Raw genomic sequence first — 14,589 nt, 5'->3', positions numbered from 1 at the left:
CGGCGAGAAACCTCACATTGGTTGGAAACAAAACGGCAGGTGGATCTCGCTCGAAATTTACTCATGAAGCAGAAAAAGGGTTTTCAAGGTTGGGGAAAGCAACGCTGTATATCGTGATCTCTCTCTCTCTCTCTCGATAGATACTGAGTCTGAATTGAAAAATGAATATCGAGAGAGAGAGAGAGAGAGAGAGAGAGAGAGAGGCAAAATCTTTCGAAAATTGGCTTTCTTAATCTTGAAATATTAACTTGAAATTGTAAAAATAATTTAAAAAGAAAAAAAGAAACGATTCGAAATTATTTACGAAAACCAGTTGCATTTATATTCTTCTGTTTGAATCGTATTATCCGATTATCGAATAAGAAAAAATTTCGACGTACTTCAAATAGATGCGATATTTCATAAGAGAGAGAGAGAGAGAAAGAGGGAGGGGGGAGGAAAAAAAGTGTATCCAATCGTATCCAATTATTTTCTTAATTCATGTACTTGTATATTTTTATTCGAGGACCATTATTCACCGGATAAGTAAACGCAATTTCATGCAAGAATATCGCGAGATTCGTACAGATTTAATGCGACTCGAGTTGGAGAAAAAAAAAAGAAAAAAAAAAATCGAAGGAAAAAAAAAAGTATTCCACGCGATCGAGTTTGCAAATTTTTGCACAAACTTTAATTGGCCGAGATACACCGCGGGACGCGTGCCTTGTATGTATCCTTTGTCCTTTCTATCTCTCTCTCTCTCTCTCTTTTCTTTTTCTTCCTTTTTTTCCCCATTTTCATTGGCTTCTTATTTTCGATGCAAGATACATGTCGACACTTTGAGGATGCGGGCCTCCGAGGGTACCAATTACGATCGGCAGCTGCCACGTTGAAACGTTACATTTGCGAATATATTTTGATTTGAATGTAGACAGCCACTAAAAGTATTATATACCCAGACGTTTTTCTTCCTTCTCCTATGCTCCTTCTTATTCCCGATTAAACTTGAGCATAAACATTTTCAATCGTCGATAGAACGGTGAAACGGTACGGTAAGAAATATTATTTATGGGAATCTTGGTGGCGATTCTTGGGAAAGATGGACGGATAAACTTATAATTTCGACTTACGACAATTTTCTCTCTCAACTCTCTTTCTTCTACAACCGATATTATACAACCGACATTATCCCTACTTGTATTTGTTTCTTGCTCCATTTATTCTACTCGTACCTATATACCCTTTTTTCTTTAATTTGCAATTTATAATCCGTAATTTATAGACACACTTTTTTCGAGACGTTTCTCCGGCGGAGAGGAGGGGATAGAAGGCGCGTGCTCAATTGTGGCCGAGCACGCACGCGCGAAAGAAATATCGCGCATCAGAATTCATCTTAGCCCGATGCGCCTCTGCACCTGTCTTTGCCTCTCAGAAGCTCGTTTACTGTCGCACGTTACGTCACAGCCTCTCCTCGAATCCCCACCACTCGACCGAAAAACGCGCGCGCAACCTGTATCGGGGGAAAATAGTATTCTAATTCGTCTCTCTCTCTCTTTCTCTTTCTTCCTCATTTATCGATCAAATTGCTTCAAGAATACCTCTCAATCTAGAAGAAACACATTTTTCTCTCTTCTTCTCACGAATACGTTTCGAATTATTCTCCATTCTACTCGAGATCGCTCGTTTCACGAAGATAGAATCGACAAATTTTTCTCCATTCTTCGAGAGATTCGGAAAAGTATTCTTTCGGGAGCGTTATCACGCGAGTATCGTGGAATCGATTCGAATCTCGGGATTCGGCCGGTAGCCTCCTCCCCCCTCCCTTCCTCCTCCCCATCCACTCCGTGGAGAAGTTAGGCAAGGTGTCGACGGTGGCCGTAGGACCGTTGGGAGTCTGGCGAGGTGCAGGTGACGAGTCCGGTGGTCCTCTCGGACGCGCACGACCCTGTGTCCGAGTGTGCGTGTGCGTGCGTGTCACCGCGGCCGTGAACAAGGACGGGCGAAGACGGGTGGCGCTCGTGCGACGAGGAGAAGAACTCCGCTGGGCGGACGACGCGGGGGGAAAAGAAAGACGGGCGAAGGAGGGGGTGGGAGGGAGGGAGGAAATAAATAAAGAAAGAAGGAGAGACCTGTAAAATCGTATCCGAAGAGAGTCGAGCGGCGGAGGGCGCGTGGCAGCGGTGCGCAGCTGCAGCTGCCGTTTTCGTTCTCCGCGCGCGTATAAGCCGCGCACTACTCTACCGTCTCCCTCGTCCTCTTTTCACGCGTGCGCGCCACTCTCCGATACCGGTGGCGCGCGCCAACGCTCATTAACGCCAAACTCCCTCTTCTCTCTCCCTCTTTCTCTCTCTCTCTCTCTCTATCTATATCGAGTTTTCCTCTCGTTTCTTTTGATTTTTGCAATTCAGGAGAGAACGTGTGTCCTCCAGTCTCGTTTCTTCCCTTCGAACTTTTTTCCCTTTCGTTCGTGATTTTCTCTTTTTCGCAATTGGCCATTCAGAGGCATCTAGCGGACATCGTTTACATTAGATATCATTCGAATCGCGTTTCGCCAAGACGTAGCGCTAATGACAGATACTTTTCTTTCGATTCTTCCTTTTTATTCAATTTATACGCGACAAATTTAGTATTCTTTAAATTTATACTAAATAATTTTATACTAAATTCGTGATCACGTAGCGATTTACGTTTCGAAAAATAATATCCATTTTAAATTACTTCGTGAAGTTTAATAATTCGAATTTGTGATATTTCTCATTGCTACGCGTAATTAATTTTCACTTCTTCGTAACTATATCAAAATTATTTGTTAAATTGCTCGTATAAAAGAAAATATAGACACACTTTATCTACATACAAACTCGTGGCAAGAAGAGAGATCGCGCGAAAAAGGGATGAATCGTTTCGTAGGGGAAAAATTATGGACTCGTTAACGCGGATTAAAGTTACACACAGTCGCGGTTGTGGTGGTGGAAATAAATCACGGTGCGTTCTACCCCAGGTTTCGAGACGGCGTTTTGCCGGCAGCCACGGACCCCGCCGTTCTCCTCCACCGTTTTTCATAACGGTGGCTTAATTAACGCGAGCCATCTGACGTCCGATGTGTTTTGTAATATCCTGCGAAATCTGGTAATAATAACGAACACACTCCAGGTGATGCTCTCCCGGTGTTTTGTCGTCCCACTTTGAGATCAGATAGACGGACGTCTTATTAACACCCAACGTTTTCCTTCTTCCAACCAAATTTCATTTACGATAAACTTCGAATAAAATTCCCCAATTCATTGATTTTTCCCTAACGAAACAATATCAAACCGTCCGATATTTGGGGAATTAATTTTTAGGAGGTTGGCAATACACGAGGTTTCGTTCGCGCGTTAATGAATCCGTTAAAAAATATTTTTACGGTCTATTTTCTTGGGATTATTTTCCGTAACGTGAACTCGTTCAAAAAAATCGCTTGAAAAGATTTCTAATTGAAAACGTAATTAAGCTTTTCCTAACGAGTGAGAAATTTAACAAACGAAAGAAATTTTTAGTCGTAATTTTTTAGATCGATTTGATTTAATTTTATCTGAGCTTTCGTTTCATCGACGTGATAACGCACACGTTGAATTAAAATATTCGAGCGAGAGCATTAAAATTTAGTTTTTACAACTCGGCAGCCCGGGACCGAGATCACTGGAATGCCGCCAAAAATTATTTCCCTTAACCGACTTCCGTCAGCCGCTCGGCTTACGGTCCGTCGATAAATTCTTTTCTTTACATTTACGACTCGACTTTTATCCATGCGATGAAACGAGGAATTGAAACGGGGGGAGGGGAAAAAATAAAGCAAGACCTCCGTCGACGTCCCACCGTCGACACCAGACACCAAACAATTTCAATGTTCGAGCGAGTTACGTAAAAAACGATTTACCTCTTCGATCGAATCTACCGAACGGTTACTGCTCCCCTAGTAATTCTAACTCCTGCTCATTGAAACGAACAAAATAATACCAATTCTTCAACACGCATATATATACATATATATTAAAAAATTTCAAAGAAAGCCGCAAGGAATCCACCAGCTAAACCGGGCCATTACTTGTTTCCTGTTTCGAGAAACGGATATATCTCGAGCCATTGGTTCCTCTTTTCAGCGTTTCTCCGTTCGTTCTGCGCGCAGCAACGTTTCGCGAGACGTGTAGTGGCTCGGCCGGCCGCGTCAAAATCGGGCAGAGAGAGAGAAAGAGGGAGGGAGACCGAGACAGAGAGAGAGAGAGCTAGCGACAAAAAGCTCGGGCACCGAGGCACAATGAACGCCCACTCCGCCATTATTTTCAATTCCATGCATTCAAGCATTGAACCGCCTCCGGAATCGCCTATTCCTCACCGTGTGGAATATCGGCTTTTATTATAAGCATTCGCACACACGTGTACACGTATCCTGCCGGTGTACGCCAGTGCGCGCCACTGCGGTCCGCGCGGCGCGGCGCGGGGAGGGGAGGGGGTCGTGAAAACGGTCGTGTGAGCGGGCGCATAGAGTCTTGCCGTTATTATTCGCATTGATAAATGATCGCCGGGCCGCGTCACGGCGAACAATGGCGTCGGCGGCGGAGAACGTTTCCTCCGGATACGTACGGAGAGTACGACGCCACTCGCCCGTCCAAACCTTCCCCCACTCTTTTTTTTCTTTTAACTTCGTTTCCACGCCGATTACCATTTCATTCGGACCGCTTTGTCTCTAGAAGCGCAGGACGTCCATTCAAATCTCTCTTCCTTTCGCGGACAACGGATTTCGCACTTTCTTCCCCAGACTCTGCCCGGAGACCAATCTTTTTGGGGTGGTATATATTTTTGCATTTTTTTTTTTCTTCCAATGGATCAATTTGCGATACGAATCTTGTCCAATCTCATCCTTTCTCGGGTTCAGATTCGAATAAAATTACATTTTTTTTTTAATTGTAAGTATATTTTCAAAGTTGAAATTTTAATAATTTAAAAAATTGTAATTTTCATTTTTAAATATCTTATTTATTTTTTTCTTTTCTATCCTCTCATTTCAAGTTACATTATACTTGTTTCATTTTTTTTGTATATTTTTCATATATTTATACGTTATATATATTTTTAATGATACAATAAATTGTAATTAAAAATATATTTCTTTCTAAAAGTTAAATCTCTATATAAATTCGAAATTAGAAAAAAATAATTTTGTCCAATTAACCTTTATTACTCGAATCACAAATTTATATATTCATATATTTTTTATACAATTTTATTTTATATATATTTGATCGTATTTTTATATATATTTCTGAATGAATTAACAAATTATAATAAAGAAAAAATAATAGTTTTTTGAAAATTATATTTAAGATATATTTTATATATTATATTTAATTAATCATATTAATTAAAATTCTCCATGTAATAAACTCAAAACCTGGGAAAAAAAATAATTTTGATCCAATCTGTTCGAACCAATAAAAATACATATACGGTTGTACTACGTGTAAAAATTCGATTCGCATCTTTACGCTATGGTATATGTATATGCGTGACATAAATCATCCTACGGTCGAAGACGAACACTCGTCGTAAATGAATTTGAAATTCGCTTAATCCGCGGCTCCGTGTTCCGCGGGAACGCGCGTTAAATCATTTTGTCGGAAATGCGAGGCGCGAGCGAAAGAACGAGAGAGAGAGAAAGAGAGAGAGAGAGATTAACAAGGCGGTAGTTGATGTTACAGCTGCAAAATCTAAAGATATACCTTGAAATTCAAGGTAAACTTCAATAGTAGCGGAGATACAGGATCTTCTGGTTCGTTCAAGGACGTTTCTTCCTCCTAGTAACCTATTAACTTACATCCGTAAGAAGAAAAACGCGCGAGCGACGTTTTCCGTTCCCCGAAAGAAAGAGAGAGAGAGAGAGAGAGAGAAGTATATACACGTCTATATTACTGCACGATTTAATCCGCGAATAAAAAACGGATTAGAGAAAAAATTATCGAGAGAAGAAGTCGCCCGTTTTAATTGGTAAAAACGACACGTTTACGTTTCGCTTAAAGGACGGAATAAAACGAGTAGCGAGGCGAAGCTGTGTTCTCGAGTCACACCGAGTCACCTGCCCTGGTATAAAACCAGTTCACCTATACGATATTTTGCTCCGGCGAAAGATCGATTACCTCGCACGCGCGGAACGGATTACGCGATCCGATTTTTATATCGATTTTAATTACCGATGTCACGTTGGACGATGCTCGAGTATCGGCAACGGTAACGGTAATATTATACACGATTGCTTTTCACATTATATCTACCAAATTTTAACAACGCCCGTGTTTCGAAACAGTGGAGTGAAAGAAGAAAAGAAAGAAGAAAAAAAAAATATCCGAGTGAAATCAGGGCGATTATATTTTTTTTTTCAGGAAGCGATGTGTAATATCGGCAGAGAGACAGAGAGAGAGAGAGAAGTGACAGAGTACATGGAAGGTTGGCGAAGACGCGAGCAGGAAGAGAGTAGAGGGGATGGTTGGCGCGTGGCTCGATTCCTCTTCCCCACCTCTCGTGGCCGAGAGCCACCGAGAGATCCGAAACTCGCGCGCGGCCGTCCGGAGAGCGAGGCAGATGCCAAGGTACTTCTTTCGGGTCTGGCTCTTAACCGAGGCGGTATTAAAGGTAGGAGAGAAGCCGACACCACCGAGAAAGGCTGTAAGAGGCAAGCACCTGCCGTAAGCGCATGGTGTCGGGTCACTCGGCTCCTCGAACACGATCGTCCATAGCGCCTAACCCGACCGGCTTGGCTTGGCTTGGCTCGCCTTCTTCCTCCGCTGGCCTCGCTCCACTGATTGCCCCTATGCCCACATCTACCCACTACGAAAAATCAGTCGGATGAGAAGAGGAGAACGTACCTGTCGCATAAAGTAGCCGCGTCATTAACTAGCGTGTCTCCCTTCCCTCGCTGCGAGCCGTTCCCTTTTTCTTCTAACGTCGATAATCGGTCGAAAAAAAAAGGAGAGATTCGCGGAGAAATCTTCTCGACAATTCTTTCCTTTTCCTTTTTCTCCTCCCCTCGAACGAATCGTATATTCCTCGCTACATTCATCGCATATAATTCGTTAAATATTGCGTTTCATACGTGTAATGTCTGGCATCGATAAAAATACGGGATAAACATCGGAAATTTGTCAAGATTTTCACTGGAAACAAAGAAATGTAGATCTGATTGATTGATATGGGAAGAAACATCTATTTTCATAATTATTTGTCACATATATTAATCCAATTTTTTTATTTCTCATGTATAAGCTAATTATGATTTGTAACAATTGTTTAATTTATAAATATTAACGTAACTTCAATGAAAATAATTTTTACTTATCCAACATTTAAGATTTTCAATATTTAAATTATAATTTTCCTACTACCATGTGTAGTTTTTAAACAAAGTGTAAAAAAGTGGGGATCGGTAATAGTCCGAACGTCCTCTTGTCCTTCTATCGTCTCGCGAGACTTTTTTTCGGCAGTAAACAACCGCAGAAACTTCTCGTACAAGTGGTAAAGAGAGAGAGAGAGAAAGAGAAACGTTAAAATACGGAAAGTTTGCCGCGTCCCCTTGTACGAACGTTACGAGATCGAGAGGAGATAAGGCTCGCCTCGTTCCTCTTTCTCTCTCTCTCCCATTGTCTCTAACGGATGATTCTCGATTCGAAATAGGAGCACGTGCCTCGGTTCTCATTTCGAAATGAAATGTCCTCGAATGTGTGGAGGATCAAAGGATATACAACCTGCGTTTATTATAGGCAAACAGGGAAGGAAAGAGAGGGAAGGCAGGTTGGCAGGCGAGCGAGGTACGTACGTACGACCCGCATGATCGAAATGAAGAAATAGCGCTGCGACAGAGAGAGAGAGAAAGAGTGAGGAGGAAGGAAGAGAGGGAACGACGTTAAAGAGACTCGGCTGCATCGATCGGCAGTACTAACCCAGTGAACGTGACACCCAACCGCTGCTGCTCAAGCATGCAAGGCTGCGTTCGAGTGTCCGCTCACTTTTTATCCAAGACCGGTCTTCTATCGACGGCCGTCTAGCGCGGGTCTATCGTCAATTCCCTTTCTCGCATTATCGCATAGCGGAAGAAAATAACGGGAGGGAAATTTCTTTCGATATTATTAACGCGATTTTGATCGCGTTCAATATTTGCAAACAAATTTGACCGCATTCCAAAAGGAGGGACGGCGATATTCCGATCCTTTTTTCCAACGGTAACGCGATATTATACCCCGTGTAAAATTGCTATTTTATGATCGATGAAAGATCGCGTTTGAAAATGGACAGAGGGCGATACTCGTAACCGTAAACGTACGTTTTTATTGAAAACGATCGATCAGAACGATTCTTTTACCTTTCTCTTGGAAACGTCCCAATCGGTGTGTTACTACGTTTATAGAAACTCGTCGAAATTGTCCGATTAAACGAGCAACCTTGGAATTACAATAAATACGATTCGATAAAATTTTAGAAGAAAACACATGCGAGTGGCATATGAAATAGGATTTAGATAGAGATTTTTTTTTTAGATATATTTCCCCCTCGCATCTCTCTCTCTCTCTTTTTACGTTCCATGAGTCAGAGTGGAGGGTAGGGGAGCGCATTACGACACAGGCACGTATGAAACAAACGTGGAGGACGAAAAGAGGGTGATTAGGACAGATTGGCGCCCAGTTCTGATTACGTCTCGCATCACCTGCCCCTTTGCAGGTGGTTCCCTGATCCCACGAATATTTATCCTCGTGCTCGATCGATAACCGACCACCGACCAGCCGCTCGACAACCCCGTCCAAGATACCGCTTCGATACGTACACCCCCGTACGTAATCACTTGTACGCTCTCTTTTTGATCGCCCACGATAGTCCCGCTTCCGTTCCAACAAACGTTGCAAACGTTCGTATAGGGGAGAAAAAAAAAAAAAAAAAAAAAAAAAAAAAAGAACACATTGCACTTTTTGACCAGTTTAAAGATTGGAATAGAACTAGATCCACAAATTCTCGATTATCGGAAGGCTTATATCGTTTCAGCTTGTTTGATCTGCTTTTATCACTGACCATAGTTATGCCACAGCCGTATGCCGGAACGTATATATATTTTTTTTTTTTTTTTTTTTCTTCCATCCACCCTCGCTTTCCCGACAATCACTTATACGCGGGAGTCTGCACCTGGCCACCCCCGCACACACTCTCACTCCTTTGGCCACCTTACCTCGATTCTATATTCTTTCGTGCATATGCTCAGTATCGTAACTAATTTCTATTACACATTTTCTTCCATAACGAATTTTACGATTATTAATTCTTTAAAGAAAAAAATTAATTTTATATATATATACTTCTTATAACAAAGACGTTGTAATAAAAACACCTTGTGTTTGGAAACGCTTCTGTGTAAACACGAGAGGGAAGTCGTTTCATTTGCGAAAGGATACGTAAACAAAGCTGAACGACCGACTGAATTACGTCTCCACCTGTAACACAATGCTACCACTTCTCTGAACTGTACTTCGAACTGTCCTCGCTCGTCTACTCTCAAACGATACATCCATCGAAGAATTCATCATCAAGAGATTCGCAAGAGACGAGCAAAACGATGGTGAATGAAACTGCCGAGTTTAACTTTTCCAAGGGCTACGCGAGAGGTCAGCCGCGAGCAAACCAACCGCGGGGCGTCATGGCGGCTCGATACGCGTCTGCCCGAGCGTCGCGCGCAGCCTGCCAGAGAACAACACACAGAGAAGAAGAAACGTTGTTGGCCGCCGCCGCCGCCGCCGCCGCCACAATCGCCGCTTCCCAAACAGAAAAATTCGAAGTAACGATCGCGGCAGATGCGAGCACCCATACGTGAATTTGCTTCCCAACCCTTTTCTCCAACAACGGAATAATAATCGTCGATAATAATAAATGCTCTTTCACCCCTTTTTCCATCGATTCGTTCGAAAACAGCCTCTGGAAATCATCCCTTTTCCGTTTCCAATACTACGCACACACTCGAGCGTTTATTTGAATAAGACATCTAGATGATGATGGGGCAGCTGCGAGACGAGCTTTTTTCCACTTTTCCACAGATTTTTGCACGGCGCAGGTGATGCGGGCACGCGACCATCCATCCCTACCCGCACAAACCCTTTCGAGGGAACTGTCCGCCGTGAATCGCTCGAGGATCTCGATTCGAGGCGAGGAAAAGGATCCATAGGGGAAGGAGGGGCGAGAACAGATGCTTTCTCCCGGCGAAGAACCACCACCAACCGTGCACACGTCAAAACAGGATAATCCTTACCTTTTAACCTACCGTTCCTTTGGATCGTGTCCGACGATTCACTTCATTTCGCGAAAAATTTTAAACCGCCCCTTCTCTCGTAACGTACGAAAGAAGAACGCGTGGTAACGATATCGCGACGAGGCATTTTATTCCCACGCATTTTCGTTGCGTGGCACGGTCTGGCACGCAAAACAAAGGCGCTCGCAACAACCCTCGATCGTTGCCCTAATAACGGTAACGTGTATACCCTTTTAATCGGGAGGGGGGAAAAACTCCCTTAAATCGCGCCACGATAATTGGCAGGGTCGGGCGCAATAACGACGACAAAACGGCCGCGATATCGTCAATAACGCCATATGCCGCTCGCGAGAACGAATTCCTTCCTCGCTCTCCCACGAAGCGATAATTCGCCAACGGTCGAACATCTCCTCTAATTTACGATTGAATCGCTTCTAAGAATAAACTAAGAGAGAGGGGGATGGGGGAAGTTGGTTCGCCTCGAAAAGAAAAAAAGAAAGAAACGTTAGCTAGGAAAGAAAGTAAGATCTAAAAAAGGATAGGAAATACTGTATAGGGCTATAAACGGGTGTCTGACCGCGCCAGCCACATGTCATCAAGATGCCTACAACGCGTGAAGAAATGCGAAATGCATTGGCTATCGGTTGGCGGGAGCAAAGAATAATAGGGTGGTGGCCAGAAACGAAGATACGAAGGGAGCGAAGGTGCTGCTGCCAGCCTCGAATGCTGCCTGGCCGTGAGGAAAAAGAAGACGAGCGAGGTAAGTGCCTATTGGGTAACATTTACGCCGTTTACGACGTTTCTGCCTGCAATACGGACGAAACACACTTGCGAAGCTAAGAAACACAGTGTCGAAGAGTTAAAATCGTTGCGGTTCATAGAGGGATTTTATGACGTAACCAGCACCACACTACGAAGCTATTATAGCCTATCCTCGCGATAGAAACTGTCTCTCTTCCGATAGATACTCCCATTGTTGCCACGCGTCGCGCTGTTTTCGTACGATTCGCGCATGCGCGAAATAATTAACCGAAAAGTTCGAGGTCCCGCTTAGTACGTTCCATATTTCAGGATCATTGCGAGAACAAACTGGAATTAGAACTGGAAAGGAGGAAGAAATTGCGTTTCCTAACGATATACAATCGTTTCGTACTGACAGAATTTATTTCGCGATCGATTCGATGGGCGGAGAGAAACAATGCGAAAGTTGGGCATCAGAAACTCTCTTCTGATAGATACTCCCATTGTTGCCACGTGTCGCGCTGTTTTCGTACGATTCGCGCATGCGTGAAATAATTAATCGAAAAGTTCGAGGTCCCGTCTATTCCGTATTTCAGGATCATTGCGAGAACAAACTGGAATTAGAACTGGAAAGAAGGAAAAAATTGTGTTTCTCAACGATGCACGATATACAATCGTTTCGTACTGGCAGAATTTATTTCGCGATCGATTCGATGGGCGGAGAGAAACAATGCGAAAGTTGAGCATCAAAAACTCTCTTCCGATAGATACTCCCATTGTTGCCACGTGTCGCGCTGTTTTCGTATGATTCGCGCATGCGCGAAATAATTAACCGAAAAATTCGAGGTCCCGCTTATTACATTCCGCATTTCAGGATCATTGCGAGAACAAACTGGAATTAGAACTGGAAAGAAGGAAGAAATTGTGTTTCTCAACGATGCACGATATACAATCGTTTCGTACTGGCAGAATTTATTTCGCGATCGATTCGATGGGCGGAGAGAAACAATGCGAAAGTTGAGCATCAAAAACTCTCTTCCGATAGATACTCCCATTGTTGCCACGTGTCGCGCTGTTTTCGTATGATTCGCGCATGCGCGAAATAATTAACCGAAAAATTCGAGGTCCCGCTTATTACATTCCGCATTTCAGGATCATTGCGAGAACAAACTGGAATTAGAACTGGAAAGAAGGAAGAAATTGCGTTTCCCAATGATGCACGATATACAATCGTTTCGTACTGGCAGAATTTATTTCGCGATCGATTCGATGGACGGAGAGAAACAATGCGAAAGTTGGGCATCAGATGGCAGAGCGGGCAGCGGACGATCGTGGACCATCTGGTGGTCCACTCTGGCATACGGCGAGCATCCGACGTATAAGCATCGTACGTGAAAAAAAGAAAAGAAAAAGAAAAGTCGAAAACTCGATACCCAGGATATAAGCCGAGAGGAATTTGAAGATAATCAGGACGAGCAACCAGGAGGAGACAGCTGTACTCGGGATAATCCCGATTAAAGTAAACGGGGGGGAAAAACAATGTGGATACAAGGAAATCACATTGGAATCAGGATTCGAATTTTAATCCCGTAAGTTTTATCTTCTGTCTTCTGGTACGATTAAAAACTCGTGAAATAAAAACTCGAAATAAAAAATATTTGAAACGCCGAATGAGAGAGAGAGAGAGGGTGGAAAGAGGAGAGAAAATATTAAACGAGATATTTAGGTCACAGTTGTTCGGTGTACCGATGCGATTTCAAGCTCGGACAGGCGTAAGAGCGCGACCGCTTTGTTTTTCAGGGAGGAAAAATAAGACGGTTAACTAAATATAAGACGAAATGGTGACCGAGTCACGTCTGCAACAAGGCACGTGCAGCACGCGTGCTTCGACTTCGTGCACCGACAAAAGAAACCCTTCGCGTACAACTCGCCTCCCGAACGCCACACTCCTACGCACGCTCACCAAAATACGATTCCGTTCACCAGTGTCAAGGACGATCGGTAAACGATTCTTTCCTGTCCTTGAACTCCCTCTATTCGATCTCGAGAGCACGCGATATTTAATTTAACGCGTTTAAATTTAAATTATTTCACCCATTTCGTCCCATTTATTAATTTAAGGATACCAAATCATCTTATCATTGCATATATTTTCTTCTCGTTTCGAATAATTGTAGTATATCGATCGAAATTATTTTTGAAACGATCAGCGACGCGGGGCAAGAGACGAAAGGAGGATTTAGTTTGTCGTCCAATCCGTTGTTTCGTCTCGATTAAGCATCAGTTTTTCCCTCCTCCTTTTTTCGTGGTTTTTCTTTGTCCGCCTCGCCGGCACGTACCCTAGTTTCGGTGGAGTGATTTACAAGTCACTCCAGCGTGAAGGCAGGTGACCGTGCCGCTCGAACGCTACTTAAGCACTTGCACGAGTCACGAACGCACGAGGAAACGCGTGCCTCGCGTCCGCAATAACCATAATCTCGCTATCCGTCCACAATTTCTCCCAATTATTAACCGAACATTTTTTCGAGGGAAGAAAAAGGTCCTTCTTCTAATTTTCACGCGAGATTATGAGAAAAGAATTCACTATTAGTTCCACACGGTGTGAAAAAGAGATCGAGATCGATCAGCCATTAGACCATAAAATCATCGTCTGCAAGGATTTCGAATCCGTCCGGAATCCGAGATCGCTGTTGAAATCGTTCGAACGCGGCGAGTCGTTTCGTGGATACAAAAAAATGCAGAAGGGATTGTGAATCCAACGGCGAATACGTACAAGGATAATCTGGCAACCGCGCATCGTGAAATTTTCACCGAGAGCTTCGTTCGCCAAGTTTTGCTCTCGAGCTCTCTAAAAAACCATAAAAGATAAGGTGTCGTTAGGCACGCGTTCGTCCCATTTATTTTAATAGGTTCCAGTTTTTTACGGTTACGGCCGCCCAAGTATTCGTTTGCTCGCCAATAAAAGTACCGAAAAGATGATGAAGGCGAGGGTAAAGAGAGTAACGGTTTTTCAACTCGCGATCATTCTCGTTTCCCACCGCGACGCAAACGAGGCAATGTGTCAAGGACGTCGGAAAAGGAAATTTAATTTCGCGGCAACGATCTTTAATATTTGGCCGAGGGATCGTTAACACGGCTGACCCGGCGTGCAAAAGTGTACCGACACCCTTCAATTACTTCTCACGTAGCAAAGCGATACCATTCCGGCCACGGATTATGGTTTGCGCTCACGCACTCCGCGCCGTAATGTGCAAACCCTCCACACCACGAGGGCCACCATAAATATCAGTTTGCACGAGAAACCGATCGTACCCAACATTGTAACGCGGAGGTTAAAGTAACGCTCCCTTGTTTTCGTATTCGTATTCGTGGATCATCGCGTGCCTCGTAAATCGATAATAATAATTCGATCCGTTGCCAACGTTTATCCCACCACACACCGTCGAAATCGACTTCCGACGAACCGCAGTTATTATAACGCCTTTTATTCTATCGACCAGTCCAGATCCAAATTGCCGCATCTTGCGTTACGATAAATATCGTTACTTCCTTTC

General features: G+C 43.5%; 1 protein-coding gene across 9 annotated transcripts in view; it reads left to right on the top strand.

The window, feature by feature from the left end:
* The window catches only part of LOC100577017, a 68,195-nt gene that overhangs the window by 45,928 nt on the left and 7,678 nt on the right, over positions 1 to 14,589 (top strand). The window contains exons 1-3 of one of the 9 annotated variants that reach the window (XR_003305408.1): positions 230 to 4,808; positions 6,396 to 11,054; positions 12,188 to 12,624. Coding sequence is in view for 1 of the 9 variants with exons in the window: in XM_026443158.1 (XP_026298943.1) it covers positions 10,895 to 11,054; positions 12,188 to 12,417 (390 nt within the window). In the remaining 8 variants the exon portion in view is untranslated. The other 8 variants (XR_003305411.1, XM_026443158.1, XR_003305414.1 and 5 more) reach the window with 8 other exon arrangements.

Source organism: Apis mellifera, linkage group LG10, assembly GCF_003254395.2.
Source record: "Apis mellifera strain DH4 linkage group LG10, Amel_HAv3.1, whole genome shotgun sequence".
Lineage (NCBI taxonomy): Eukaryota > Metazoa > Arthropoda > Insecta > Hymenoptera > Apidae > Apis > Apis mellifera.
This window is presented reverse-complemented; position numbering and strand designations above follow the sequence as displayed.